We start from the raw sequence: 27892 nt of genomic DNA, 5'->3' as shown, positions 1-27892 counted from the left end.
CAGTATTCTCTAACATCCCTGAAAAAATTAGGGCCATTTCTCGCTCGCAATCATCGTATTGGAAGTAGAAATCAATCTCAAGCCAATTTACGTGCTCAATAAATTCTCTAGTAGATTGGTTTGCCACGTATGACCCTGTACCTGAAAAAGCATCTCTCAGCTTCGCATCCTGATATTCGGTTCGGTTTAAATATTCTCCACCGACTCCAGAAAGATGGTGGGGCAGCGGGGTGGTCGCGTTTTCGCGACACGACGCGACTGCAAGTTTAATTGATTTCATCTGGTCTCGGGAATCTGATTACCTAGGTAGGTAGGTAAGGTACTTAGGGATCTCAATACATCTGGACACAACCATTCCCAAGCAGGTGCCACAATACTCACTCTCAGTATGACCATGACACAGAACACCGCGGAGTCAGAGCCTTCGAACGGCTCAAAGTCGATCAACTACGAAGAGAATCAATACCTCGATCTTGTCCGAGAAATCCTTGAAAGCGGCGAGCGTCGACCGGACCGGTAAGAGAACGTGACAACTATTGCCAGGCAACAATCTAATTATCCAATAGCACAGGCACTGGTACATACTCCATCTTCGCTCCTCGGCCCCTGAAATTCTCACTGAATAAGAACGGAATCCCCATTCTTCCTCTCCTTACTACAAAACGAGTCTTCACCCGAGCAGTCATTGCTGAGCTGTTATGGTTCATTGAAGGCAGCACTTCTTCTAACAGCCTCAGTGAAGCTGGCATCAAAATCTGGGATGGCAATGGATCTCGCGAATTTCTTGACAACCTCGGCCTCAATCATCGTGAGATCGGCGATCTCGGTCCCGTGTATGGCTTCCAATGGCGACACTTTGGTGCCGAGTATATTGATGCAAAAACGGATTATACAGGCCAGGGTGTGGACCAGCTTGCCGAGATCATTCACAAACTACGAACTAACCCTTACGACCGCCGCCTGGTTCTTTCTGCTTGGAACCCTGCCGATATGAAGAAGATGGTTCTGCCACCTTGCCACATGTTCGCACAGTTCTACGTCTCCTATCCTCGGAGCAAGGATGACGACTCAGAAGCTAAGCCTCAGGGTCATCTTCATTGTCAGCTATATCAAAGGTCTTGCGATATGGGTTTGGGAGTTCCCTTCAACATTGCCAGCTACGCGCTGTTAACTCACATGCTTGCCCATGTTTGTGAACTAATTCCTGGAAGCCTCACTCACGTCATGGGCGATGCTCATGTGTACCTGGACCACGTCGACGCCCTCAACACTCAATTAGAGCGTGAGCCACGAAACTTTCCCGAGTTGGAAATTTCTCGAGAAAGGGGCGGAAGTATCGATGGATGGAAAGCGGAAGATTTCAGCATTAAGGGCTACGACCCTCACAAGACAATCGCGATGAAAATGTCTGTATGATTCGTATAACAATGCGATGTGCTATAGTCTATTGAAAGCTCGAAATAGATGGCTCTTAGAGTTAAATAATGAGTAGTCGTGTTGGCTCCCGCGTGTGCTTTTACGCCTACTGAGATTAAAATTGCATCGTACCGAAACCTAACTGTCATGCACACTACTTCATGGATCCGTTTATTCGCATGTGTCTCCTGAAATGATTGGTACAAGAGCTCATAATGATAGGGTTCATCGCTTCTTATCATTCCATGAGATGGTGCTGCTGTGTTAAATCGGAATGAAGAACAGAGTGACAACTTGGGAGCAGGCGGGATGTTGATTAATGATTTACAAGTTATACAACGACTAGTGCATTTGTGCAATCAACGCACTTATCCAGATAACCACCCGAACCCAGGAGTCGTGAACCCTAGTATTGCGAGGCTACGCTGAAAAGGCATTTTACTGCTTCTTCTTGGTTGAGGCCTTGCTAGGGGAGCCCTCCTTCTTGTCCGAGGCCTCCTTGGCATCGACGGCGGCGGCGTCATCAGCCTCCTTCTTCTCAGCATACCACTCGCCGACTTGCAGAACGAGAATCCCAACAAGGACAAGGGCGAGAATGGTATTGCTGGCCGAAAGAACCTTCAAGCTGTCCTCACGACCGAGAATAAGCTCGCCGCTCTCACCCTCATGAGTCTTGCCATCGAAGCCGTCGTTGGTCCAGATCTCGGCACTAACACTTCGGAGAGCCTTGACAATGTTGGCGACGTAGACACCGAAACCAATCAGGTAGAGAATGAGGGACGCGCCGTCAAACAGGAAGTTGGCCTCGCTGGGGCGGAAAAGCTTAATGAAGAAACCGATGAAGCCGATAGAGATGACAATGTGAAGAATACGGCTAATGAGCGCCGGAGACTGGTGTACAAACTTCAGATGTGTTTCGAGATGATCAAAGAAGTTATCGGGCACAGGAGCCTTGGTCCATAGAAGAGGGAAGTCGTAAGGGAATGAGGCAAAAAGGATGCCCAGGAAGAAGCACACAGCTGGAGATATGGATCAGCGTGAGTACGATTAAGTGGTCACGTAAGGGCAACTTACGAGCGATGATCATAAAGGTGGCAAATGAACCGGATCCATGGTAGTTTTTCGACCTGGTGTTCTTTGAATAGTCGATGAAGGAGTTCATGATGATTGACTTGGAGGAGGGGCTTTGTAGCAGGCGCAAAAGGTTTGTCGCAAAATGCGGAGTTGCGTAGAAGATGTCCAGCTGGACAACGACAATGCGCGAGAATTGAGCCAGATAAGAAATATCGTAGCGCGCTCGAGATCAAACTTGGTGATAGTGACAATGGACGTGTAGGATAGGTGTGGAGGAAGAGAAGAGAGAACTGAAGAGGAGAGGTGGTGGGACGAAAGTAAGGGTACTACCAAGCTAGGCTAGCAGGCAACCTACCTTCCAAATCGGGTGGTAGACTGGAGTAGCGTGCGGAGCCACAACTGCTGTTTGATAACAAACTCCGCAAACATCGTCCATTTTACATAGCTCTATTCAGCGAACTCATAGTTTGGATAATTGTTCTCATACTGACTTCTATAATATCAAGGAACTGGCCTGTCTCTTGGCCACTGGAATCGCGAGTCAATGGGAGAGATTCGTCTTCTTAATATAATGCATTCCTCCTTGCCAACCAATCCCCAGAACAGATGTTAGAATATGGAGTAAAAGACTTTGTATGTTGGAGACTAATATCCCTATCAACCCCACAATCAAATATCTACAATTGAATAGTGAATTCATAGCTTGAATCGTCTTCCAACGTTTTCTTCGTCTTCCCAATCCAGAAAACGCCTTTTGTCTCAGGGGGTGCCTTTATCTGAACGGTCATTTTCTTTGACTTGATAGACCACTTCACTTCGAGTTCTCCTGATGGATATAGAGGAACCTTTGCTCTCGCATGAGAAAGACCCATGTGAGCTCCAAGCTCTGGGTTCACCACCCAGTTCTTGTACCCGAAGCCCTGAACACCATCAGCACTTCGCAAACCCGCGACCCATTCAGTAAGGATGTAGGTTGCGGCGCCTCCCCACGGGTGACCCAGACTTGTGAAAGCACCCAGGCCTGGCTGGCCGACAGGCGTGAGATACTCCCAGCTTGCGCCGCTCCTTGTCTCAGGGTCTTTCAACATTGCACCCCAGACGCTGTATATCAGCTTGGCGGCCCTGCCCCAGTCCTCGGCGGCGACAATGGCCTGGAGAAGTAGTCCGTTAGTGTTAGGAGAGATCTTAGTCTCGATATCGTGGTCATCGAGAGTCGAACGATCTTTGTACCCCAGGCCAAGCTCCAACTCGTCAAGGGCTGCAACAGCAGATACTGCTCGTTCCTTTGACGCCACATGAGATGAAATACAGAAAGCAGTGCCAGCTACTGAGGAGGTATTTAAGTCTCCCAAAGCATAGCCATAGGTCCCCAGGGCTTTGTTCCATAGTTTCTGGTTAACCGATCGTGCCAAGTCAGTCGCCGACTTGCGATACTCTGAAAACGTTTTCTTGCCAATTGCTTCGGCGATGTCTGCAGCAGCATTGAGGGTCTCGACTGTGGCACAAGAGCCCAAGGACCCTCCCTGGGCAGCACCGAGAAAGGTAAAGCCAAAGTCAGCAAGGCCACTTGTAGAATTGATGTTGCTGACGAGCCACGACAGCTGCTTTTCCCATTGGGCCCAAGTCTTCCTCGCGTATTGGAGGTCGTTTGTCTGCCGGATGTAGTGGGCGAATGCGAGGAAGCCCAAGAGCTGATAATCGTCCAGACCGTAGACTCTTTCTAGCGAAAGAGTCCCAGTTTTGGTAGGGTCATACCCAAGATAGGGGGCTATGGCTATTTGCCCACTGCGGATTTGAGTTTGCAGCAAAAAGTCGAAAGTACCTCTGGTATAATTGAATCCACCCGTACTAGCACCGATGATGCGAGATGTATGATAGAAATCGCCCAACCAGACAAGGCGATCTCTTTTCGGGCCATCAAGGCAAACAGTACCCAGATTTTGTTGCGTCCCGTACTCAACTAGCGTTTCTGGGCTGGTCAGAGGGTTCCTGTATATCACAGATTTGTTCGCAGTGTCATAGGCAATGACATTCCGGAAATATGCTGCTTGGTCTTGCCAAGCACCAAAACCGAAAGGTCCAGTTGTAGATACCGGTTTTCCTCCAGGGGCGTATTTTGTCAAGTCGACTTTTAGAACCTCTCGTCCATCGACTAAAATCTCTAGCTTTCCTTTTCCATCAAGCACTGTCTTGATGCGGTACCAGGTCTTTTCCTTCACTGAGAATGGAATCTTGGTCGAAGCCAAGATATAAGATGGCAAAGTGGTCTGGTTGACAAATCCAAACCCACTTGCGAGAAGCAGAGTGTTTGGGGGCGTCGCAGTGTTGTTAGTGTTGGCGAAGGACGACCCGGAAGGCATTTCTCCAGTTAACTGAATGTGGAGGCCATCTAATGCCAACGGTTGCGCCTGAGGATTTGTTAGTCAGGAATATTGCATTGAGACAAGAGTTGTGTATTATACCGCTGCCCACCAGAGTCCACCTCGGTCGATGAAAGCATCGAACTCCAATGTATAGTCAGCGAAAGAATGGCCTTCAATGGTCATTGCTGGGCGTTGATTGGCAACATATGCACCGTTCTTGGGATCAATCTGCCATACTGCTGGTTGTGTGGATTTTCCCAAGCACGAATCAATCGTTGCCCGAGCACCAAGCTTCCAGATGTCGTTCAAAATATTGTCACTGCAGGAGAAGGCACCGGGAAGGTCTCGAACTTCAACTGTATTGATGGTCGACTCAAGTCCCACGTTTCTGATAGTCACAAAACTGTCAGTCAGAAGCCGAAGGGCTTGCCACCGTTGCCCTCCCTGAACGAATCTTGATTTGTAACAACCTGGTTGTGTGATATTGAATGTTTCGACTCGAAAGCTGTTTGCCTGGCCCGTGTTGAAAAGATAGGGACCATCTGACCACGGCTCTTCGAGGTAAATGAAGGCCTCACTGAACCTCAGCTCAACTTGGACCGGCTTCTCCAGTTTGAGGACCTCAAAGAAGGGTAACCCCGCACGCTCAGTCCCGTAATCAACTGTGGCAACGCGGGATTTTGAGTTGAGGGTGAAACTGCTGAGCTTGTATGTCTTGGCTTTGTAACTTGTGTCTACAGCAATTCCATCTGGCCAGAATGATGGAGACACGTTTCGACATGGTTTCGACGTTGATCTTGATGTGCCTAACGAGGCAGAAGAAATTTGTAGGAGCAACACCAGGATAGCCTCGAAAGCAAGCATGATGGTGAAGTACAAGTGACTGGTTCGTCATTTCTCTTCCTCTCCAGATGCTCAGGCTCACCGTCTCCTTTTGTAACGCATGAGAAGCAACGGCCATTCCATATCGAATTAGCTATCGGCAGAAGATACACCGAGATGATCTGCAGAATCTTGAGGGTAGAAATGAGGTCCAGGCTTCGGTTCGGCATTTCCTCCACATACCGATTCCGATGAACGAAAACTACCCCAGATTCAATGTGCTTGCCCCGCATTCTGACGAAACCTTCGATAGAGTATAGAAATCTTTTGTGCATTTGTTAATACTTCTAGCGAGGCTCTATATGTAGACTAAGCAGTTTAAGATTGATAAGTTAAAGAAATCCGGAGCCGGCCTAAAGACACCCCCATAAAGCTCCGATATATCGATGCTGCTAATAAGTAAGTTAGGTAAAACGAAGCCTGACAAATATTTTATCCTATCAGATATATAGACTTCCTCTTAAATTGGATAGCTTCATCATCGGACTGTTTCTTAATATTCGCATAGCTTATCCATGGAAATACAATGCTCGAAGCTCGCCTCTTTTTCTGCACAAAGAGGTGACCCCGACAACAAAAGGATATCAGTATCAGTAAGCTAGCATTTATGCTGGATCAGCTAACTGGAAGCACGAAGATGGAATAGTCAACATTTTTATTTTGAAGTATCGTACCTTCACTTTCAGAGTGGTTTCGTTGCTGGCAGAGCTGATCCAAGGAACAGTCCTACGCAGCCCCTTACCTATTGCCTTCATTAATGTCACTGTGAACCCAAGAACTAGGCAGGCTTGGGTGCTACATATATTACCTGACTCCGTAACCGAAAGAGTCTCACAATATGGGTTTGGCAATTATAGATTGAGCTGCCTTTCTCATAGGTATGCAAGGTCATGTCATCATCTCTGAACGTAACCACGGTATGAGTTGATGGTCACCGAGATTACTTGACTAGCCATATCTTAAGAGACTTGAATTAATCGAATTTCCGGCACTCTCAGGGTTAAACCATCCTTGCCGCTGAACTGGGGAATCCATCAATGTCTCTGGCATTCCAGTGGTTGCATTACCATGTAAAAGTGCCCCCACCGTTCCTCATAAATGGAAAGTGGTTTTTAGACGAAGTGACTTTGGTTTCTTCTTGGATTCTTTGAATTGTGTTTTACTGTATTGTTTTCCCTTCGTTGCCGTCTGAGCTCAACCTGGACACGAGATTCATGACGCACAACTTGATTGTCAGATATGGTCAATGTCCTCAGAACAGCTGCAATACTGCTGACGACTGTCACGTTCTGCAAATCACAAGAAATGCTTGCGTCTAATGGAACAGTCCCAGACATATATAGAGAGTCTGGACAGTACACATACAATGGCTGCTACAATGAAACCATGCAGATACAGGATTCGGCGCAGGAGCGGGCTCTGACCGGCGGCTCCCACCTTGTAATGGCAGGTAACATGACAGTAACCATTTGTCTCGAGTTCTGTGCCTCGAATGGTACACAATATCAGTGCGCTGGACTCGAATGGTCAAGGTATGTTGTGAGCGTCCTGATTTCTAAAACTTTCTAATGGATTTCACCAACAGGGAATGCTGGTGTGCGCCGTATTTGTCGAGTCTTTCGGTCCGGCTCAGCGACGGAGAATGCGGGAACTCGTGTGAAGGCAATTCATCGCAGGTTTGCGGCGGGCCATTGAAGTTGAGCGTGTACGAACTTGCAAAGGGAGGGGATACGCCAGATGGAGTTACCATCAACCAAATACCTAGGGGCTTGCTTGTACTGAGTATCATATTTGGAATGTCTCTCTTATCGGTCTGACATATAAAAATGTTGACACTGGTAGAATCCAGAAGCAAAATATGGAAAATCATGAAAACGGGGTATATGACTAAAATATATGGTGTCATAGTTTCCTGTATGCAACCCACGTTTTTCAGAGCTTCAAAGGAGCCATGGCTAGTTGCTTCACAGCATCTTGCACAATCACTTTGATAGCTTCAACCGATCGTCTCCAGACTTCCTGTCCTCGCCCCCTTCTACCATCCTGCTCAACTATCACATCCAACCACTTGACCAACTTGGTTGCCTTTTCCAAATCGCGTTCTTCCTGGATGACCTTTACTAGAAAATCTTCCAGAACCGCTAAGTCCCGGCGGTGCGGGCCCAACCTTCTTGTCTCTGAATGCCAAGCATCTATCATATCTTTAATCTCCCGCGTTGAGGTAACTCCTGAGGTAGAAAACGATATCTTGCGTGGCACTACAGGAAATTGTATTCTACACTGGCCACCTGGCAATAGCCCTTCAGGATCGGGCGTGCTGTTCCTACGCAAAGGTATCTCCAGACTTGTCTCTCTGGCTCTCTGACGCTTTCTATGTTCCTCAACGACCTCTTTTCGCATTTCTTCAGGTAGCTCAGCGAGAAATTCTGGATCCAGCTCTTCAATATCTTCGTCCTCGAGGGCATCACCAACTTGATTCAGCGAACGGAAGTTGGTTTGTAAAAGACCAGCTTGGGCATCCCGTTGCCGCTGAGCTTTGCTAAATAACCCCGGTGGTCGACCACGTTTCGATGGAGTAGAGGGTTTCCTCAATTCCGTTGCACTATCCTTGTGTGGGGACATGAGAGGTGTCGTTTGCCTGGTTTTTCGTCCGTATGTGGCCAGGATCTCGGTCTTCACTTCATCCGGTAACGCATTGAAGACCTCCGGATCAACTTGAGTCGGGCATGCGTCAGATAGCATGCCGCCCTGGGATCCTGATTTGGTTATAGGAGACTTGATGCGGATATCTGACATTCGTGACCCCTGGGCCATCAGCCTATGGCGAATGCTGTTGGGAAGCTCCGCAAGGATGGTGGCGTCCACGTTACTAGGAATGATGAACTGTGTCCCAGAAACATTCAGAGGCGTCTTTGCTCTCACGTCATCGTCGCCGGCCTTGGCCAATGCCATAGCAGGATGGACCTTTTGCTTTGGAGGTGTCAATGGATCATCAGCGATAGGATCCTGACATATATCACGGCTTGGTGTCTGCCTCTGTTTTCCAGGGCTCTCGATTTCGTCAATTTGTTCCCTTGAGGAAGCTTCCCTGGCTGGTGACGGTTTTGTAAAAGTCCCGAAAGCCAACCTTTTCTGGCTACCGCCAGGGGCCGCAAAGTTGAATTTGACAGGTTCCAGCTTCGTCATTTGAACTCCCAGTCCACGCAAATCACCGGGGCTGAATTTATAAGACCGTAGTATATTGACGGCCTCCTTGCCGATTGCTTGCCCATCATTGGTGGCTATCCCGAAGGTAATGCTCTTGTTGAAAGTGTCGCATTTACCGTGTCCTAGCGATTTTGGAGGGTCTAGAGGAGCGTCTATCGCTCTTCTCATGATCTTCACCGTTAACTGGCGTCCTTTAACATTTTCGCTCAAGAGTCTTTTCTCAAGTTCCTTGCACAAATTACAGACGAATTCTTCTGCTTCCGGCTGGCTGATGAATCGGATGCCCCAGTTAACTTCCGCTGAGACGGATTTTCGAGGTGGTTGTTCTCCAACTTCTGAGCGATCAATACCACGGGCATATTCCCAGAGTTTCTCGCCTGTTTTAGGTCCAAGGATTGACGTGAGGCGCTCTTTCGAAACCTCTCGCAGGTCTTTAACGTGAGTAACACTGATGTCCTCAAGCTTCCCACCGATACTCCGGGCAACTCCAGGAAGCTGATCCACTTTGAGATCCCCCATTATGTGCAAGAAATTTTCAGGCTTCAGTTGATATTGACCTGCAGGTTTCGCTTTCCGAAGTGCCACTTTGGCTTGTAATATGTTTGCTCCAATGCCGACCGAAACATGGCAACCCGTCAGAGATTTAACCTTGTCGCGAAGATCCTTGGCAAGCTTGTCTGCCATGTCATGCTCCCGAGCCGTGTTTTCGGCATCAGAGCCCGTGCCCTCAGAATTGAGATTTGTCAAAACGATTGGCGTTATGTCCACGAGAGCCTCATCAATACTCACACTCTGCACAAGGCCGCCAATTTCCAGGATTGATTCATAAAATAGACGGCTTGCTTCTTCGTATGCAGGAAAATCATAGGGGAGTACCTTCAGTTCGGGACACATTTCAAGTGCCGATTTCATCCACATCCCATTCTTGACGCCAAATTCTCGTGCAGGATAGTTGCAGCTTGCAATTTCCGACCCTGACCCTGTGCTGTGGGCGACAACAGCTGGTTTATCGATATACTCGGGACTTTTCTTTAATGAAACCGCACAGAAGAAGCTGTCAAAGTCAACGTGCATGACGTATCGTCTCGGGGAAAGTCGCTTCTTGGCGTGTAAACAAGATTGACCCTTTTCTGCAGCAAGTCGTTGCATTTTCGATTTCAGCTCGGCTTTCCATGTTGAGAGATGATGTAGTCGACTTTCGGAGTAAAACTGTCTAAGGAAATCTGGGTTGGCCGTTGAGGACTTCCTTAACCTGGGGTCAGACAACAACATTGCATTATGCTCCTCGGACGTCAATGGCTTCGAGGTGTCCGGGTGTGTATGTGTGGATTGTGCTACAGGCATAGAAAGAATTCCTGTTTCAGGTCCCAACATTTCGCCATCAGTTGTCTCTAAATCCAGTGAAGCCACAACTGGTTGATCCTTAGGAGAGACAGTTGGGGGAGCTACTGGCTTCCTAATACAGGAACTATTGACATCTGCCCCTAGAGGTGTCGTGTCTACACCATTTGTAGGACGGACAGGGGTCCGAGCCTTCTCAGCAGCTTGACTTAGAGACTGGCTAGGGAAAGAAGTTGATTTGAATTGGTTCGCGTAGAAACTGTTCTCCGTTTGTTCACGGTAGCCTTGTTTCGAACGAGGGGTTGACGGTGACAGACCTCTACCACCGTCGAACTTGAGAACTCTTTGCCTTGGCCCTTCGTCTAGAACCCTATAGTTAGACCACGGGAGAATTTGCCCAGCCTTGATAGATTCTATGATCCATGCTGGTTTCACGATCCGGTACCGGCTGAAGTCGACAGATTTCTTGGGCGGAAGGGTCGAGGCAACGATGTGAGTCGCCATTGTTTTCGAATCCAGGTATTGCAGAAACCCACCACCATGCTGCACAATCTCACGATGAAGACTAAATATTATCAGCAAGAGAACCCTATCCAGGAAAAGAAAATAAGCATACACATGTAATGGTGGTTGGGTATATCCAGTAACATGAACAACAATCCCCTTGAATATTTGAGGTTTGTCTGAGTTGGCTCGTATTTCAGCATCGAGGTTTTGAAGCTTGATCTTCTTGCGCCTGAAATAGTCGTTGAACCCATTGAATTCACTGCCCTCGTATTCTTCCCCTTCTTCGTCTTCGAATTTGTGCGTTTCGATACGCTTTCTAACTTGTGAGGAGTTTTTCTCAAGAACACTCCCCATTCTGGCTGTCTTCCCGATCAACTCGTCAATGTGATAGTCTTAACGATAATGCTAGCGGCGATTGTGATGCGCCGGTCAACAGAGTTCGATCATCACAACTCAGCCTCGGACGTAAATTTGATAATGGGAGATAGGATATGCATAGAAGGGTTCAACACAAATGTTGAAAACGTTAATGCTTCAACACTGGCGTTGTGGCGATGAAATAGTTGTCACACAGATATCAAGAAGCTTGAATGATGTCAAAAACGCGTAAAGTGGAACGCCGAAACGCGAATAAACACGACAACCCGTGATGAGGCTTGCACAGCCACATGCACTAGCCATATCGAGCCAGGTCCTGGATGTCCATTTGCATCCTCCGATCAAAACCATTTAATTCCCTTTACCGGTTATGTCCTTCTGTGGGTGTTTGTCGCTGCGATGAATAACGAACAGTTCCGCAAACTGTTGTCTGCGAATGCAAAAAAGAACTCCGATAGTCAACATGATGCACCTGCAGGCTCATCATCCGCAAGCACCGGGAATGCGCTTGGTTCGAGGCAACGATCGAGCATCCCAATGACACCGTAAGTATCTCTACACTCCTAAGAACGACGTTTTTAATGAGTCAATACAGACGCGCTCTAGGGGGCGTTCAAGCGGACTTTGCGCGACAACTGGCTGAGCGAAACAACGCCGTTCGACCTCAGAAAAGGTTCAAATCTTACGACCCAAAAGGCGTCAAACTCGCCTCGGGCTACATCGACCGGTCGAAAGAACGTGACGAGGAAGTAAAGGATGATCGGGAACAACAATTGAAATACCTTGAAGAACAGCTCAGGAACGAGGAGATCGACCAGGAGACGTTTGAAAACCGTCGATTCGAGATTGCAGGAGGCGATTTAAGCAGCACGCATCTAGTCAAAGGACTCGACTTCAAGCTCCTCCAACGAATCCGGCGTGGAGAAGATATATATGGAGAAAAGAAAGACGCAGCCGAGCAACAACCCACAGATGAGCCCACCGCCGAGGTTGACGACGACGAATTTGAACAGCTGGAAGAGCGAGACGTTCAGGTAGTGCCCAAAGAGAAAACCGAGACAAAAAAGAAAGGTCAACTATCTACAGTGCCACTGGCACACGGGAAGAAACGAACACGCGATCAAATTCTGGCAGAATTAAAGGCGGCGAGAGAAGCTGCCAAAGCACAGCAAGGGAATGTGCTTGGCGATCGTTTCAAGAAGGTCGGTATCAAACAGAAAGCAGGATCGCGAATAGAGAGAGACAGCAAAGGACGAGAGGTTTTAATTATTGTGGATGAAGATGGACATGAAAAGAGGAAGGTTCGGAAAGTTCAGCCTGGCGCTAAGGAGATTGATGAAGGCGATCGGATCGGACTTCTCATGCCAGACAAAAATTCAAAGCCGCTTGGCATGGAGGTTCCAGAACAATATAGGAAAAAGGAGGAGCCCGAGGAGGACGAAGACATCGACATCTTTGACGGCGTGGGTGATGATTATGATCCGCTGGCTGGGATAGACGATTCAGGTTCAGACTCTGGTGCGAATGAAGATTCGAAGAAGATGGAACAAGAAACAATGGATGAAGGGAATATTACTAGGCCATCGATGCAACCGCCACCAAAACCACAAGCGGCGCCTCGAAATTACTTCCAGGGAGCAAAGACGGGTTTAGTCTCAGAGGAGCAGAGCAAAGCGCCTTCTATGTCAGATCCCGCCATCATGGCAGCGATCAAGCGAGCAGCGGCTCTCAACCCTATCAAGAGGGACAGAGATCATCCCGAGGAAGATGATGACGATGACGACGGTCAAACTGAAGGAATGAAGATGGAGGCGATGGAGGAAAAAAGAAGGAGGCTTCTACAAATGGCGGATCGCGATGATGAAGATCTCGATATGGGCTTCGGTACTAGTCGGTTTGCTGACGAAGAAGATTTTGACGACAGCAAGGTCAAGCTTTCAACTTGGGGAGACAAAGATGATGATGACGAGGGGCAATCAAAAGGAGGGCATTCAAAACGAAAGCGAGGTCCGAAGAAGAGAAAGGGTGACGCTAATAATGCTGCTGATGTACTGCGGGTTATGGAAGCGCGCAAGAAGTCATGATGGACAGCATGAGGTTCTCCGTTATACCTATCATGAAACATATCTTAGTCGGCACAAAGCCGAGGCTTGATACCCCAGGTGTTGTAGTTAGGATTGTATACCTTAACGTAATACCTATTCAACTTTTCAAGTCACACTTACCGCGGAAGCAAAAGACCCATCAATCATCTCGTGGGTCAAAACCACCTGCTTTAAGAGGAAGCTGTTTGACCTTGTTAGCTCGCGCCAAGTTGTTAGTCAAGTCAGGTTTGCTTGGTGACAATCTAAACCAACAAAGTGAGGGGAAAACACCCCACTACGACGTACCGTACCTAGGCAAGGTAAGGTAAGCCAAACTGTTTCAGCGTCCACCTTGGTAAAGGAGTCCCTCGGTTTGTGGAAACGTCACAATTTCAACAACTCACCTACAGAATCCAATTTCCCTCAGTTAGTCAAGTGAACGTTATCCCCATCCCACCCTATTCAGTCACTTTGTTCTTCCTTGCACTGAGACTGAATCCTGGGGTTTTCTTTACACCGTGCCTTTTGTCTTTCTATTCCATTATGCCTGAAGCTCAGGTTCCTGTTTGGCTGGATTGTGATCCAGGTCATGATGTGCGTATAAAAAACGGTGCTTATAACCTTGATCTCACACAACTGCTTAGTTCTGTTGCGGGACTCGGCGATGTTTATGTTGGCGTTATTGTTTTCTTTCCTCTTCATGTCTCATAATAGCGCTCAGCAGTTACTAAATTTCTTGGTAGGACGCTTTCGCTATTCTTCTAGCAGCTTATCATCCTCAAATCAGATTGCTCGGTGTCTCAACAGTCTTTGGCAACGCATCTCTCGAGTAAGTTATCTAAACCAATATTGAATTTACGTCAATGTTTTTGAGGCCAGCTTGTTAACGTGTGATCAGAAACACTACGCATAATGCTGCCTCCATTCTCACCGCCATTGGTATGCATGATATTCCTCTGTATATCGGCCTGGGTAAGGCTCTTGAACGTCCTGCCCTTCATGCGCCAACGGATATCCACGGTGTTTCCGGCTTAGATGGCACCGACCTTCTTCCTGAGCCACTTGTGACTCCCTCTACTATCCCGGCTGTTGAGGCAATGGCGGAGGCCCTGCGTGCTCAACCCCCTGGCACAGCGTGGATTGTTGCGACGGGTGCGCTGACGAACGTTGGGGCTCTGTTCCGTGCGTATCCAGAGCTTATCAGTCACATTAAGGGTGTCAGTCTTATGGGAGGCTCTATTGGCGACAATTTCTCAGATGCACCGCTCGGCGAAGTTGATAGTCGCCCTAGAATCGGAAATTACACGCCTTGGGCTGAGTTCAACATCCTCGTTGACCCAGAAGCTGCTGCTACGGTGTTCCATACGAAAGAGATCGCTGCCAAAACTACGATTGTGCCCCTCGATCTCAGCCATCAGGTGTTGGCGACATCGGAGGTGAGAGAGATGCTGTTATATGGCCCCAATGCTGAGCGAACAGGTCCCGGGAAGACAACTCTCCGTACCATGCTTGTTGAGCTCCTTTACTTCTTTGCTCAAACATATGCGTAAGTCAACACAAAAATGACATGCACCCTTTCGACTAACATTTCAGTGATACCTTCGGTATTACCGCCGGCCCCCCTCTGCATGATCCTATTGCCGTTGCTGCTGTACTGATCGGCACCGAAAATGAGATTCCCTTCTTCGAGTGGGACGCCAAGCACAGCCAGCCCCCTGAGCATAACGAACGCTTCGAAGTCACAGTCATAACTGAGGGCACATTTGAAGAGGCCAAGGAGGGTAAGCAGACCGGTCGCACATTGGCCAAGTTGCTTCCGCCAGGTCAACAAGGTGTTAGAATTCCTCGGGGAGTCGACACTGTTAAATTCTGGCAGGTCATCGAAGAGTGCATTGAGCGAGCAGATGCAAAAAACGCTGCTCTTACGCTTGCGAAGTAGTGTCCAGGGAAGTGTCAAGGTGCTAGAATAGAATAGAAACTGCGCAAGTAGGACTAGATGATTGGACGGCATACTGCGTCATGACGAATCTACCGAGTCTTGTTATAGTCTATAATTCATTGGGGATGGTCTCCTTACTGCCCGAATCCCAATCGAGCATCAAATTCAAGCTCTGTTCATATGTCCAGAGAGTGACAGCGCTCGCAGGGGCTGATTTGAGAAGACTGATAGTCAGGCCCTTGTACAACCCACGGAAACCTTCTGTGCGTAATATCGTTAAAAGTGCGCTCCGTGCCGTGGCGTACTCGGGAATGTTTTGATAGATGTATTGTTGTCGCGCCGGTCCCTGCACCTGAATACGCTTTCGTACAAGATCGAGAGGGAATACAGCTGTTTTGGATAAAATGCTGGCACACATGCCAGCAGTAGCGTCTCCGCTGCCCCATGGCATGTGAAATCCCTCTAGAGACGTTCTAAGGGATTCATAAGTGACGAAAAAAATGCCCATGAAGGGTATGATTTGGCCGAGTCCAGGCCCAATGCCTCTAAAAAAACCTCGCCAACCCTCATCGCGTTTTATATCCCAGACGGCACTGCGCAGTGATTGGTAGACACGGTGTCGACCCTGAGCTGCGAATCGCGTTCTTAATAGATCGAGAGGATATGTGACGGTGGTGGCAGCAGCACCAGAGGCAGCACCAGCAATAAAACTTTCGGCAGCATCGGGCAACCTCGAGGGAAACGCTGTTCGGAGGAAAAGGGTCGCCGAGCGGTATGTTGTGAATTGTATGGCACCATAGCATACATACATGAGCTCTGCAGGAACATTGCCCTTCCACAGGCCTGTCAAACCTTCATGCTTGAGGATGTGTTTCAGGGTCGCGAATGCTCCTCGATAAGCTGGTGCGTTGCGCAAAGCTGCTACAGGATCGGACAGAGAATGAGGCTGGAGTTGGAGACGGATCTTGACGACATCGAGGGGAGCAACAACGAATCTAGAGATCAGTTAGTATCAGTACTGACCACCATTGTTCAAAGAGGGCTGGAGATAAAAGAAACTTACCTGGAAACCAAACCTGCTATTGCTCCCGCAGCTACGACCTGGACCCTCGAACCCTAGATGCCATTGTCAGCCAGCTGCCCAATGTAATAACGTAGCATCTTACCTCATCCTTGAGGTGCCCTTCTTTGTGCGCCATGCATTCAACTACAGCCCTGAAGGACCACAGGCAGAAGAGATACTTTGTATCTCGAACGGGCTGTGCTACAGCCTACGAGATTGCAGTTCAAGAATGCGAAAATCGACGGTGTTGATGTTGATGATGTCTCGGTTGATCGCAGAGTGACGTCGTTCAAGGTGGATGAGCCAAGTTGCTGATAAGGTAAAATAATCCAACGTTGGCGGAGATAGATGCCCGTGGCAGGATTAGTAGGTGAATATAGGCTGCGCTTGTGTAAGTTGTCGCCAATCGTGTCATTCGAATATTAATGGAACTTGTTTGGATCGAAAATGCTCTAGAGCTTTCTTCGAGGAGCGTGTAGGACAAGTCATTATTCTAGGTATCACGGGAAATGAAATCCGGGTTCAGATTGGCTAAAATTTACCCTTGGTCACCTTCAATCTCACGATGGAATTTTTTGTGTGACGGCATGATTTCCTAATGTCGATTGCGGTTTGCGACGGTTGCTAACGGTAGAGACGACGCCATCGTTTTGCGCGCGGGAGTCCACACTTGGATCAATGGCTCTTGTTACTGTTGAAGGCAACTCGAGATATTCCTTTTGCAGAAAGTAAATCTGAGATTGAGCGAATACACGGTCTACAATAGTACCAACCAACCTCGGGGTCTCTTACACCGATGGACGAGGAATTCATCAACCGAGCCGATGGAGATCTGCGCGGAACAATGAACGATAGCCTCAAGGGTCTCGGCCAGGTTCCACAGCTTAGGCCGCTGGAACTAACCAAACAGAAGTTCGACAATGTCACCCCAAAGTTCCGTAACTTGATAATGTATAAGGCTCTAGGCCATATGAAGCGCATGAAGCACACAAAGCATTACCGTGACGAGCTACGAACATGGAAGAAATCGTAAAGTTGTTTATAGACGAGCTGCAAGGACCAATTGGTCAATCATGACTGCAACAACGTTAGTTCTCCTATAAGCTCGGAGTAAAACGTGGGGTTCCCGTCTCCACACCACGATCTGCTACCAAAGGTAGAAAGAAGAACCTAGATCCAATTGACAAAAGGACTTAGATATAGCACAAGTTTAGGATGCTTTTTGCTAAGTTTATTTTGACACCCTCCTTCGAAGTCCGACATTTTCTTGCTCCCTGAGGGCGAGGGAAAAACAGCCTCTAGAGGAATCCCGGGCGACTAGTCTCCATTGCTCCGGCCGAGAGGCTACTCCTCTAGCTGCTGCTCCGATGCCGTCATTGGCTAAGGCCACCTGCATTTGAGACTGCAACCCCAGGACAAAGCTTGGAGATATCCGAGACCTCTCTCGGACAGAAGCACGCATGGGTACGGCACGTCACTTGCCTCTTTGATACCTCGTGCCGCACCGCCGACAACTCTTGCCGGATGCACATGCTTCTCCTCTTATATTTACCAACCCTCCCACTTTAATCTCACTTCTTCCCATGCTATCAGATTTTCAGACAGGTTCTCTTGAAATACTTCGTCTCATAGCGCTCAATCCTGTTCTCCATCTTTCCCTCTCGACAATCCACCTCTGGCCCTCGATTCGACCAGCAAGACTACTCCAGTCACGCATAAAATTACATCCTTTACACAATCCTCCCACGATACCCTCAACTCGGTCGTTTTCGTATACATCTATCATCGTGTACTCTGTAGAACGCGACCACAATAACGATACCTCGTCCGGCCTTGCGGCGCTCAATCTGGCATTGACAATGACCACCACGCAGCTTCCTTCGCCAGATACAACACAGCTTCTTGCGCCGTTTCTGCCTGCTCTCCCACCATCTGCTATTTCTACAGAACCTGCGATCGGCATTCTACCGCTTTTATCCCCCATACTTCGCCAGCGAGTCAAGCTTCTATCTACATCAAGCACCGAGCCATGGATTCGACTTCTGTGTTACGACAAGGCAAAAATATCTGAGCTGATTCAGATCGCTCAAGGCGGTGGTCTTGAGCCGCATCCGGTGTCGGGTGAGGTCGAGGTGGACTGGGATTATGATGCAGAGATACGTTTTCGTCGGGTCGATGAAGAGACTCTGCAGGCTCTCGTTGCGCTCTCCAACCTGGGTTTGGCCTTCCAGTTGATCTACTGTGTTGGGGACGTTGAGGGCGGAGGCGATGGCTGGAGGGTTGGCGAAGTCACTGTAGCAGACAAACCCTCACCTTACTTGCAATTCGGGGGAGCATCCAGCATCGCAGAGGCCGAGAGACAGTTCAGAGAAACACAGGCGAAGAAGGTGACTAGCCAAGCCAAGGACGCCAACGGCCACGGCCATGGTAATAGCTTGCATATTCCTCATAGTGGCCGCGAAGAAGAGGAAGAGGACGACGATGATTACTGGGCACGGTATGATGCAACTCCATCCCGGACACCAGCGCAAAAACAGTCGCCTGCACCTCCTTCAAAATCTACGTCTCAAATTGGTGGTGTTCGTGCATCTTCGGCAGAGGACGCATATTTTGCTCAATATGACAGTGTTCAGCCTGCTATGGATAATCACGACCCGGATGAGGAAGAGGCTGTTGCGCAAATTGCTCCACCACTTGGACTCGGACGTACCCAAGAATCGGCCGAAGCCACAGAGTTTAATGAGACACAGGGCGCAAGGACATTGGCCGAGATTGAGAAGAGTGATTCAAGCCCGACACAAAACGAATATGATACCGAGCGCCACGCCGCTCTCCTTCATCCACGCCCAGCCTCAAGCGCCAGTTCCAACGGCTCAGAAACAGTTGCTAAGCTTGAGGCGTCTGCCGGCAAACAAACACAAAACGAGTTCGGTGTAAAGCAGCATGTATCGCGCAGTATCCGAAGCCTGTTCATGCTTTCGCGTGCTTCAGGCATTGATCGTCAGGAGTTTGAGAGCCTTGTTCGTGCCGAGCTCGATATTCTGGGCATGGTTGAGGCCCAAGAACAAGTCTAACATCTTTTTATCACAAACTTCATATCTCCGCATCAAGAAATTGGAAACCCTTTCTAGGCGGGGTCTTGCATCTTTTTCTACCCGGTGTTTTTAACATGCATGTAAGGCGTTGGTTGTTAGGCATTTGGATGGCAGCTTGAGCGTTGACAAGGCCTTCAGCCTTCTTATTTAACTTGGACAGAACTTGGACATAGAGAATAGGTTGGACAGTATCTCGTGAGAGAATCGCAAATGGTTCAATATGAAATATTCAATTGGCCAAGTCTGTTGTGCATAGTGACGATATCAGTCATGACTACCAGAATCTACCCTATGCTCGACAGTTCCCGGTTCATCGTTTATGTCACTCCCGAGGCATGTCACGATAATAAACGGTCTTTGATCTTAACAGGGCATGATCGTACTGCCAACGCATGCTGAAGTACTTCGCGGATTAAAAGAGGAAGTTTCGGCAAGCAGGGAAAATGCTGCATTAGATCGAACTGACAACTCAAATATAAACTTCCGAATCACTAGCCCCTCACTTGAACTTACAAGAATTTCACCTTCCAGGTCTTTCACAAGCACCGATCCGAGCCCTTTTGGCTTTTCATTTTTGGCCAGTTCAGCCCCTAATCAAGCTTCTGGGCCTTTCTACGTGTGTTCTACTTATGCGATAACTAGATTTTCCAGCGCAATACGCGCTGTCTCGAGGACTTTAGTACAATTGCGCTCTGCTGGAGAACAAGCCTTAGTCGGGTAAATAACTCCACGAGCCGATTCATGTGCGTGCCCAGCGGCATGAAGTGCGTCAAGAGCATCATGTCTCTTTTTGCTTCTCTCCTCAAGTTGCCCAACGACATCTTTGAGCCCAAGTTGCCGATAGGTCATCGCGCCTGGGATCTCCTGATCCTTCTCATCCAACCCGTAGACGTCGAGACGAAGAAGTCCCCTGATTGTCATTCTCCACATGTCGGGAGGCATGTTCTTGTTGTTGTAGCTTTGATAAGTCGTGCAGCCCCCGGGTGTACCCCCAATGCAACCCCAGAGGCCACCGATTTCTTTGAATGAGAACCAAAAGGTGCGTCCTTGCAGCTTGGCGAGTGCAGTCTCTTCGTCTACCATTTCTAGAATCCTTGCGTAGGCGTTGCATGCAGATGGAACCAGAGCGCCAAGAAGCATGAGGTTCTGGAAGGATTGTATGGGAGGGGGCTTAGTGGGTTCGTCAAGCAAAGATGCAGAACAGACAGTACATCTGATAACGTCGTGAGCGACCTTGGACGCATTCCGTGCGACTTTCATGGCCGGTATGACCTCAGCCGGCAGATTTCCAAGAGACTCGAGAGCTAAATAAAGTGATGACAAACAGCCACAAGACACTGTAGGTACAGATCGCATAGATGAAGTCGGCGCTCTAATCACACTCTCAGTGGATTCAACAGAGGCACCATTTTCGCTAGAGTCAGGTGGTGTTGGTGTGTCTGAGTTCTGGTGTAATCCTGGGTTTGGGGATTCAATCTGATCTGCTAGGTACTGCTGCAGTGTGTGACTGAGATCCATCGAAATTGTTTCTTGCGGAGCGTCTGTCTCGCCAAAATTGATACTACCAAGGAGGTCGACACCACTCAGATCCAATGTAGGCAATGTCGCATTGTCAACAAGCAAGCCTTGGGATCCCACCATCTGCGGGTTGAAAGAAAACGTGTCATGGCTAGATTGCAAGCCCCATGTATCGGCGTTCGCATTAGCTGGATCGTCCAGGAAGTTGAGATCTAGAAGCAAATCTCCGGTTGTTTGAGTCTGATTCAGGTGCTCATAGGAGATATTATCATCTGGCTGGAGAAAAAGAAGGGCTTCCTCTGACGGCTGGGAAATGGTCGGTGCTGGTAGAGTAGCCTCATCATCCACATCCACATGCCGCCTCTTTCGGGGTCGGCCCATTTGCTTCTGCGGAGAATAGTAGCATATTATTCCCTCCTTTTTACACCGAGAACAGCCATCGGGTTCTTTGGAGCATGCGAGTTTCCGGGATCCTAATGACCGATAAGTCTCCGATTCGGACACATGATGAGACACTCACGGCATTCGTCGCACGCCCTATGCTTTGTAACTCCATCGCCTGCTGCAGTTGGAGCCATTCTTCTTTCCAGGGAGAATTTCCGATATTGTATCTAAGCGGAGTCTCACTGCATGCAACATAAACAACAATATACGATATAGCAACAGATTGTGATATGGAACAATATCCAGAAGTCACAGTCAGCATGAGTCTTGGCTGACTACCTACCTACCTAACCACGAATCTGACTAATATTGATAGCTACAAACTACTAACTAACCCAATCCGCCAATTTGATCCCACTCCAGAGATCGACAATGCATGTGGTTTTATCCGTAAGTAGGCTACCATAGCTGGAGGGTTTTCCCCTCTTTATATTGTAGGGAAGAGAGACTATATAAGTTATTTTATTAGCTTTGATACCTATTCTGCCACACTAGGCCGATATAATATTACTGATAGAAAACCACTGCGACAGTCTTTTCTGTCCAGTGACCGATGTCCAAAAACACCACTCTCCCGCATAGGTATCGCGGAGTCTGAATCGCTAAACTTGCTAAGAAGCACTGGCTTCATTAGTGACCAGATGACTTAATAACCACCACTAGTAAGTGCATGTTAACATACCCTCAATCGGCAATTAGCGGCTCAGTCCTGTCACCAACAATACCTACTCCTTTAGTACTATAGAAGCTACTGGCTAAGTAGGTGATTGTCAGTGTCTTGTGTTTTCCGCATTGGATTCCCGACGACTGTAGCACATGAGCCTCTGTCTAACGTCAGTAAGGACACGTCAACTCAGCAAAAAGCAACTTTCGCCCGCTGAAAGAGACGCGGCTACACAAATCAGGCTTCTGTATCCTTATGCGCCCCTCGATTATTACACTATGATCTAGTTTTTGAGGCTCCGTTCACGGGTCTATGGAGATAGGTCTTACTTGGTCCAGAAAAAAGACGTCCCCACAGTCTCATCACCGCCAAAATACTATTTGGGTACAATCCATGACCCTTTGATTGGTGTTACCTGTTTCTGTACCATGAAGAAGCGATAACTCCTTGAGGTACAATCATAAGCCAGGCTTCGATTCTTTCTTCTAATCCAGAGACTTGTTCAGTACGAATTCTTCACTGCATTGCTTACCCGTTGCTGCTTTGTTCTCGCCTCGTAGAAATTGTCAACTAGCTTGCGTCATGATAGAGTCGTAGACGCCAATACAACCCTACGAGAAGCAAGCTTGCCGAAAAGTCCTGCAGCTGAGAGCAATCAAATTTGCCCCTGGAGAACCCTCCGAAGTTGTCGGCGCAATGACAGTCACTCCTATGGTCAATCTTGGCAATGTCGCCCGCGCCGAGTACAAGGCGCTATTCGATACTGAAGTCGCCAAAGGGATCAGAGAGCCCCTTGTTCTTCCTTTCTGTCTTTTTGGTCCTTTCATTTTACCTATTGTTTATTTGGCATTTCCGCATCGAAATCGGCCATGGCTTTACCACGCACGATGGCTTGTCGTCGCCTTTGTCGTTGCGTTCGATGCTTATATGATTGGGTATATGTCTAGCTATAACGTCGCTCCAGCATATGCGTCAGGTCTTATGGGCGGATGGGGTATCTTGACGACTCTGAATCTCTTGGTTTGGACCGATCCGCAACTCGACTATGCCAGAGTTGTCAAGATTCCCAGGGGCAACAAGTCGCAAGCATCGTCAAAACAGCTGCCCATCAATGTTGCCAACGGATCAAACCAAGAAAGCACAATTCGACAGCGAAAGCCTTACCACGAAGACATTACACTTTCAGGGAAAACCCATGCCAAGAATGGGAGCTCCAAAGATGTCGTTTACGTCTGGCAGAAATTTCCTGAAAACGGATCGTTCGGTGAACGGCTTAACTGGACACTTGACCTTGCTACAAACTTTAGGGAAATCGGTAGGTTTGGAACGATCATCTAACGCTTAAAAGGAGGTTCCCGGCTAAGCTTTTTCTCTAGGCTGGAATTGTTCTATCTCTTCCGTACCAAGACCAGATATCCCAAGCAATATTCGTGATGGGAATCCTGTATCCTTCGACAACATGCTCATTGTGTCTAAAAGTGGCTACTATCGTAACTTGACCGAGAGGGAATTCGTATGGAGCCGTATTCGCAGAGTCCTCTTCCTCACTTTTCTTTTGGACTTTTGCTCTGTTGCGATGGTCAAGGATCCCTACTGTGCCTATGGGCCCGATCAAGAACTTGAGCTCCCCTTGTTCCTCCAGCAGCTTTCTCCTTGGTTGCGCTTCATCTATCGCGAGCTCCTTTGTCTTGTTGGTATCTATGCTGCCATCGATGCCATTTTTAGCTTGCATGACCTTGTTCAGTTCTACGTTTTCTCCTACTTTTATCCCATGCGAAGAGAGTTATGGCAGTACACTAACATCTTCGGTCCTATCTCGCAGGTGCTTGATAGAGGTCTTGCTGGTTGGTGGGGGGCATTCTGGCATCAAACCTTTCGTCTTCAGTTTCTTGCACCCGCAAAGTTCCTCGTTGAAAATGGCTATCTTCAAAGGGGAACACTACGTGCTCAGATTGTTACCATGTGTTTGTCCTTCATACAGTCCGGTTTACTTCACGCCGGTGGAAGTTTATCGTCTATACCAACCACAAAACCCTGGAGAAGTCCGCTCTTCTTTGCCCTGCAACCTCCTGGCATTATCTTGCAACTTATTTTGCTGCAGACTTTGGACAAGCATTTTCCCAACTTCCCTCGAAGACTCCGCCAGGCATTCAATATGATATGCACTCTGGGCTGGCTCTGTCTGACCGCGTTTTTCTTTACCGACGATATCTCATCTTCGGGTATTTGGCTTCTGGAACCTGTGCCGATTTCCCCCCTGCGCTGGCTTGGTTTCGGTCACCAAGACGATCACTGGTGGCGATGGAGGAGATATATGTTCCCAATCTGGCATTCGGATAAGTACTGGTGGAAGAGTGGTATACAGCTTTGAGGCTAGAGCATCTAGATGTAGAAAAAATATGTTGTCAAACAGCCGCCATATATTGGGAATTCAAGGGCTAAGTCGATTACCATATATTCTAGACTATCCTTCTTGAATGAAAAGACAAAGTCATTAGAGATAGATCATTTAGCCATTTCAACTGAATTTACTGTTCGCCTAGCTCATGAAACTCGCAGGAGCTCGTATTTCTGGCCGGAGGCAAGCCTATCAGCTTCAGTACGAAGCCACTTCACTACAGGCTGATAGTTGGTCTGTTTTGCTGCCAATACCTTCTCAAAAGCAAGGCACGCATTTCTATCACTATTAGGATACTGTCAAGGAACGGCACGGCGATGACCAACTTACAAAGCAACTTGCGATTTTCGCACGTCGCAGATGTACTGGGGATATCTCATCACCCGAGATCTGCTAGTCAAGAGCAGGAAGGCAACGTCGATCACTTTAGCGATTGTTCCTTGAGAAGATCAGACATTAAATCAGCCGCACCATGAGTTTGAGTAACTTACGGAGGATCATTTCGCTGCTCGGTTGCTGTTTCTTTCCGAGGCAACGCAGGTAAGCATACATCTTACTCGCAGTCTCAACAAAAGTACTTCGAAGCGAGTTGAGAACGGTTCGATTTGCATTATGAGACGTGTCATAAAACATCAGATGAGATTGAATCTTGAAAGCGTCTTTATGGCCGTAGGAGGCTTGGTTAGCAACTCTTTGGGTCCATGGGGTAGGGGAGCTAACTTAGAACTTTTCGCTGGAAATTCTGACCAGGTGTGCGGCCGAAGTCGACCGTCAGAGAAGCAGACACGTCTTTCTAGGTGTAAGTACTGGTTTTGGATTGTACTAGAAGCATGACTCTTGAACGTACCAATGTTTGCATCTCTGTCTCTATCCTTGGTGATATCCAGTGTCTTGCAATTTATAGTGGTTCCGCAGTAGGGGAAGCCTTTCTCATGATTGGACTTCTGCACGGGCTCACCATCATATAGCATGTCAAAGTTGACCATGGTTTTGGTCGGGTTGACCGCAACGCCATACTCAGGAAACCCCACATGCATAGCATTGACAAACTTGATCGCCTTTTCCTGGTCTTGAGTGATTAGAAGAAAATCGTCAATGAGGCGTAAGAGGAGGCAGTCTGGCGAACGAAGGAAGTCCAAATGTTGAACTTCAAGGTCAGCATAGAAATAATTGCATAAGAATGAAGATAACACAGAGCCTTGAGGGATTCCGATTTTCTGTCTGTAGTATTTCTTTCCAATCTTGACAAGATTATGCTCGACATGTTGCCTGAGAAGATGCATCAGTTCTCCAATGTTTTGAGTATTGCGTAAAGCGCTGCCCACAAAGACAGTGTTTTTCTTATTGTGAGCCAGGTTTTGCTCAAGCCGTATGGTGAAATCTGGGTTTTCCTTCTCGCTCAAGGCTGTTGCATGCCATCGACGGATAGCTTTGGACGAGGACTTGTCGTCAGCTATCGCTGCTCGTTCCCCGGGCTTCACTTCTGCGTGTTTCATGATGGTATATTTCGACTGACTTGGCACGGACTTCATCAGATTGACAACTGCCTTTTGTGGGATGGTATCGAAAGCAGCCTTGACATCAGCCTTGACAAAGTACAATTTACCATATTCAGGGCCTAGAGATTGCTTGAATAGCTTGAGTCGGGTATAAATATCGCTGACGGAGAACATAGTTGAACCCAACTTAGATGGGTTGATCCTCTGGGTTTTGAGTCAGCTTCAACCCCCGAATATTTGTTGCCTCACATACCTTCTCTAGCTTCAGCAACGAATGCACGGGACCCAAGATAGTGTTTATACTACGTCCAAGCTTGCTTGACGGTCCCCTGGTCATAGCCCTGCGCCGAAGATTCATGATGGGGCGAAGTTTGTTGCCTTTTGGAAGTAGTCGAACTTGGCTGAAGCCCAGCTTTCGAGAACGTAATACCTGCAGCGCATCATCCAACCTGACCTCTTCAAACATGTCTGCTCTAAGTTCCATCATGGCTGGCTCTGCTATTTGTCTCCACACTTCATGGCGAAAGTAGAAAACTTGGTATCGATGAGTGTTAGACTCAGTAACATAAAATGTGTTTCGGATCAGAGGGATCAAGAGAGAATCAAAAACGAAATAGACGAATTCATTAAAAATCTCCAGGCGCTTTGCAGTATCAGTTTTGCTTGGTCTTTGGTCGCCCAGAACTGATGAGTGAAGCCAAGAGATATTTGCCATCTGATAAATGATTAGCCGTGGTCAAGCCTTGGCACTATCGGACACTAACCTTTATATTTTGTGTTATTTCATGAAGAGACATGGTTTCAAAGCGCCTGAGCCTGATGAAACTATCGACGCTTCGCATGATAGTGAGTTTGTTGCATTTCTGTACGGCATCGTCGCCCCAGAAGTCTCTGGGGATAATCTTGGACAACACGGCTTGACAGAACGATGAGACCTGAGATGATGGGGTGGCTAGCTCTACCAGGGATTTGTGATATGGAAGTGCTGGCGCTTGCGTGTTCAAGAGCCCTGCCTTGGATTGGTTCTGGGATGGAGCACACTTATAGTATGAATTCGTCATCAGGCGTTGTGATGAAATAAACTTTCGAGACGATATGAGACTCTTCTTGGCCCTCGGCTTCCGAGTTCGCGATGGCCTGTCAAAAGTGCATGGGCAGTAGTGCTTCAAGAGCTCGATATATGAACACCGTCCGTGGAGAACTTGCAAGCGTTTCACAAGTTCTTCAGTATATCCACGAAGCCGCCTGGGTATTTTTGGCGTTTGCGACCCGGTATCTCCTGTTTTTATTCGAAAACAGGGAGCAATCTCTTCTTCTCTCAACGTATAGTCTTGGAACTTTTGCGAGGTTATCGTGGGGTCGACCTGAGAAGTAAAGACGTTGTGAAGTCCGAACTGCCGAGGAAATATGTACATCATCACCTTGACTGTACCTTGGCGCTGAATCTCTGGGTCGTTGGACATGGGAGCGTTCTTGTACCGGTTCAGCACGTCTGAAAACTATTAACAATGTTTCTGATTGGATGTGCTTTCTACACTTACGAATGTGTTTATAGCCAGGCTGAACGTGTCCCTGTGCCGTGAGGGACGGCTTCGCATAGAATATTCTGCTTCTCACTAGAGTTATGTCTATAGGCTTGCGTGCTTCGCCTTTAGACCCTTTAGCCATTGACAGACTGCCACCGTGAAGGTCAAGCTCTGCAAGTGGGACACCTACAATGGTCAGATGTGTACTTTAGTGTTTTGCTGTCTTACCTGTAAGTTGATAATAATTGTTGAAACCTGCTTCAACCTCTAAATATATAGAGGCGTCAACGAGGAGATTAATCATGATTTTCTCTCCAGCTCTGCCAAGAAGGGCCAATAATTGCGGCCAAGGATTTTCCCTCAGCGCCTCGACGTTAGAGTTCGGAAAGAGGCCAAAGAGTCCAGGAATAGTGGTGGTTCCTTGGTCATCTGGTCCGGCTGATCTCCTGAACCCGTCACACAACAGGTGCCTGGGTCGTCGTCCGGCTTGCACA

At 48.0% G+C, this 27892-nt stretch overlaps 11 protein-coding genes across 11 annotated transcripts; 5 read left to right on the top strand and 6 right to left on the bottom strand.

The window, feature by feature from the left end:
- Positions 1 to 388: 388 nt before the first annotated feature.
- Positions 389 to 1416, top strand: FSUBG_7218 (thymidylate synthase; the record flags this gene model as incomplete). Its single annotated transcript, XM_036685500.1, has 2 exons — positions 389 to 516; positions 567 to 1416. 2 exons carry the CDS (start codon positions 389 to 391, stop codon positions 1414 to 1416), a joined length of 978 nt encoding a protein of 325 aa, XP_036537228.1.
- A 438-nt stretch (positions 1417 to 1854) lies between these two features.
- On the bottom strand, positions 1855 to 2578 carry FSUBG_7217 (SHR3-endoplasmatic reticulum membrane; the record flags this gene model as incomplete). Its single annotated transcript, XM_036685499.1, has 2 exons — positions 1855 to 2435; positions 2491 to 2578. The coding sequence occupies 2 exons, from the start codon at positions 2576 to 2578 to the stop codon at positions 1855 to 1857; spliced, it is 669 nt and encodes a 222-aa protein (XP_036537227.1).
- Positions 2579 to 3167: 589 nt separating this feature from the next.
- FSUBG_7216 (alpha-L-rhamnosidase A) lies at positions 3168 to 5717 on the bottom strand (the record flags this gene model as incomplete). Its single annotated transcript, XM_036685498.1, has 2 exons — positions 3168 to 4898; positions 4953 to 5717. The coding sequence occupies 2 exons, from the start codon at positions 5715 to 5717 to the stop codon at positions 3168 to 3170; spliced, it is 2496 nt and encodes an 831-aa protein (XP_036537226.1).
- Positions 5718 to 7667: 1950 nt separating this feature from the next.
- On the bottom strand, positions 7668 to 11144 carry FSUBG_7215 (DNA repair REV1; the record flags this gene model as incomplete). Its single annotated transcript, XM_036685497.1, has 2 exons — positions 7668 to 10848; positions 10900 to 11144. The coding sequence occupies 2 exons, from the start codon at positions 11142 to 11144 to the stop codon at positions 7668 to 7670; spliced, it is 3426 nt and encodes a 1141-aa protein (XP_036537225.1).
- Positions 11145 to 11567: 423 nt separating this feature from the next.
- Positions 11568 to 13252, top strand: FSUBG_7214 (uncharacterized protein; the record flags this gene model as incomplete). The annotated part of the gene is made up of 2 exons (XM_036685496.1): positions 11568 to 11713; positions 11764 to 13252. The coding sequence occupies 2 exons, from the start codon at positions 11568 to 11570 to the stop codon at positions 13250 to 13252; spliced, it is 1635 nt and encodes a 544-aa protein (XP_036537224.1).
- Positions 13253 to 13795: 543 nt separating this feature from the next.
- Positions 13796 to 15191, top strand: FSUBG_7213 (DNA glycosylase; the record flags this gene model as incomplete). Its single annotated transcript, XM_036685495.1, has 4 exons — positions 13796 to 13846; positions 13996 to 14081; positions 14151 to 14798; positions 14846 to 15191. 4 exons carry the CDS (start codon positions 13796 to 13798, stop codon positions 15189 to 15191), a joined length of 1131 nt encoding a protein of 376 aa, XP_036537223.1.
- A 109-nt stretch (positions 15192 to 15300) lies between these two features.
- Positions 15301 to 16390, bottom strand: FSUBG_7212 (TPC1-mitochondrial transport; the record flags this gene model as incomplete). Its single annotated transcript, XM_036685494.1, has 3 exons — positions 15301 to 16186; positions 16255 to 16307; positions 16358 to 16390. The coding sequence occupies 3 exons, from the start codon at positions 16388 to 16390 to the stop codon at positions 15301 to 15303; spliced, it is 972 nt and encodes a 323-aa protein (XP_036537222.1).
- A 1723-nt stretch (positions 16391 to 18113) lies between these two features.
- On the top strand, positions 18114 to 19328 carry FSUBG_7211 (uncharacterized protein; the record flags this gene model as incomplete). The annotated part of the gene is made up of 1 exon (XM_036685493.1): positions 18114 to 19328. One exon carries the CDS (start codon positions 18114 to 18116, stop codon positions 19326 to 19328), a length of 1215 nt encoding a protein of 404 aa, XP_036537221.1.
- A 648-nt stretch (positions 19329 to 19976) lies between these two features.
- Positions 19977 to 21248, bottom strand: FSUBG_7210 (uncharacterized protein; the record flags this gene model as incomplete). Its single annotated transcript, XM_036685492.1, has 1 exon — positions 19977 to 21248. One exon carries the CDS (start codon positions 21246 to 21248, stop codon positions 19977 to 19979), a length of 1272 nt encoding a protein of 423 aa, XP_036537220.1.
- A 1423-nt stretch (positions 21249 to 22671) lies between these two features.
- On the top strand, positions 22672 to 24346 carry FSUBG_7209 (uncharacterized protein; the record flags this gene model as incomplete). Its single annotated transcript, XM_036685490.1, has 2 exons — positions 22672 to 23290; positions 23352 to 24346. 2 exons carry the CDS (start codon positions 22672 to 22674, stop codon positions 24344 to 24346), a joined length of 1614 nt encoding a protein of 537 aa, XP_036537219.1.
- Positions 24347 to 24519: 173 nt separating this feature from the next.
- Positions 24520 to 27702, bottom strand: FSUBG_7208 (telomerase reverse transcriptase; the record flags this gene model as incomplete). Its single annotated transcript, XM_036685489.1, has 9 exons — positions 24520 to 24652; positions 24704 to 24812; positions 24865 to 25032; positions 25094 to 25162; positions 25221 to 26076; positions 26126 to 26587; positions 26637 to 27364; positions 27414 to 27584; positions 27627 to 27702. The coding sequence occupies 9 exons, from the start codon at positions 27700 to 27702 to the stop codon at positions 24520 to 24522; spliced, it is 2772 nt and encodes a 923-aa protein (XP_036537218.1).
- Between the last annotated feature and the right edge of the window lie 190 nt (positions 27703 to 27892).

This window comes from Fusarium subglutinans, assembly GCF_013396075.1.
Source record: "Fusarium subglutinans strain NRRL 66333 chromosome Unknown NRRL66333_c0000090, whole genome shotgun sequence".
Lineage (NCBI taxonomy): Eukaryota > Fungi > Ascomycota > Sordariomycetes > Hypocreales > Nectriaceae > Fusarium > Fusarium subglutinans.
Note: the sequence above shows the minus strand (reverse complement) of the source record. Positions and strands in the feature narration are given on the sequence as shown.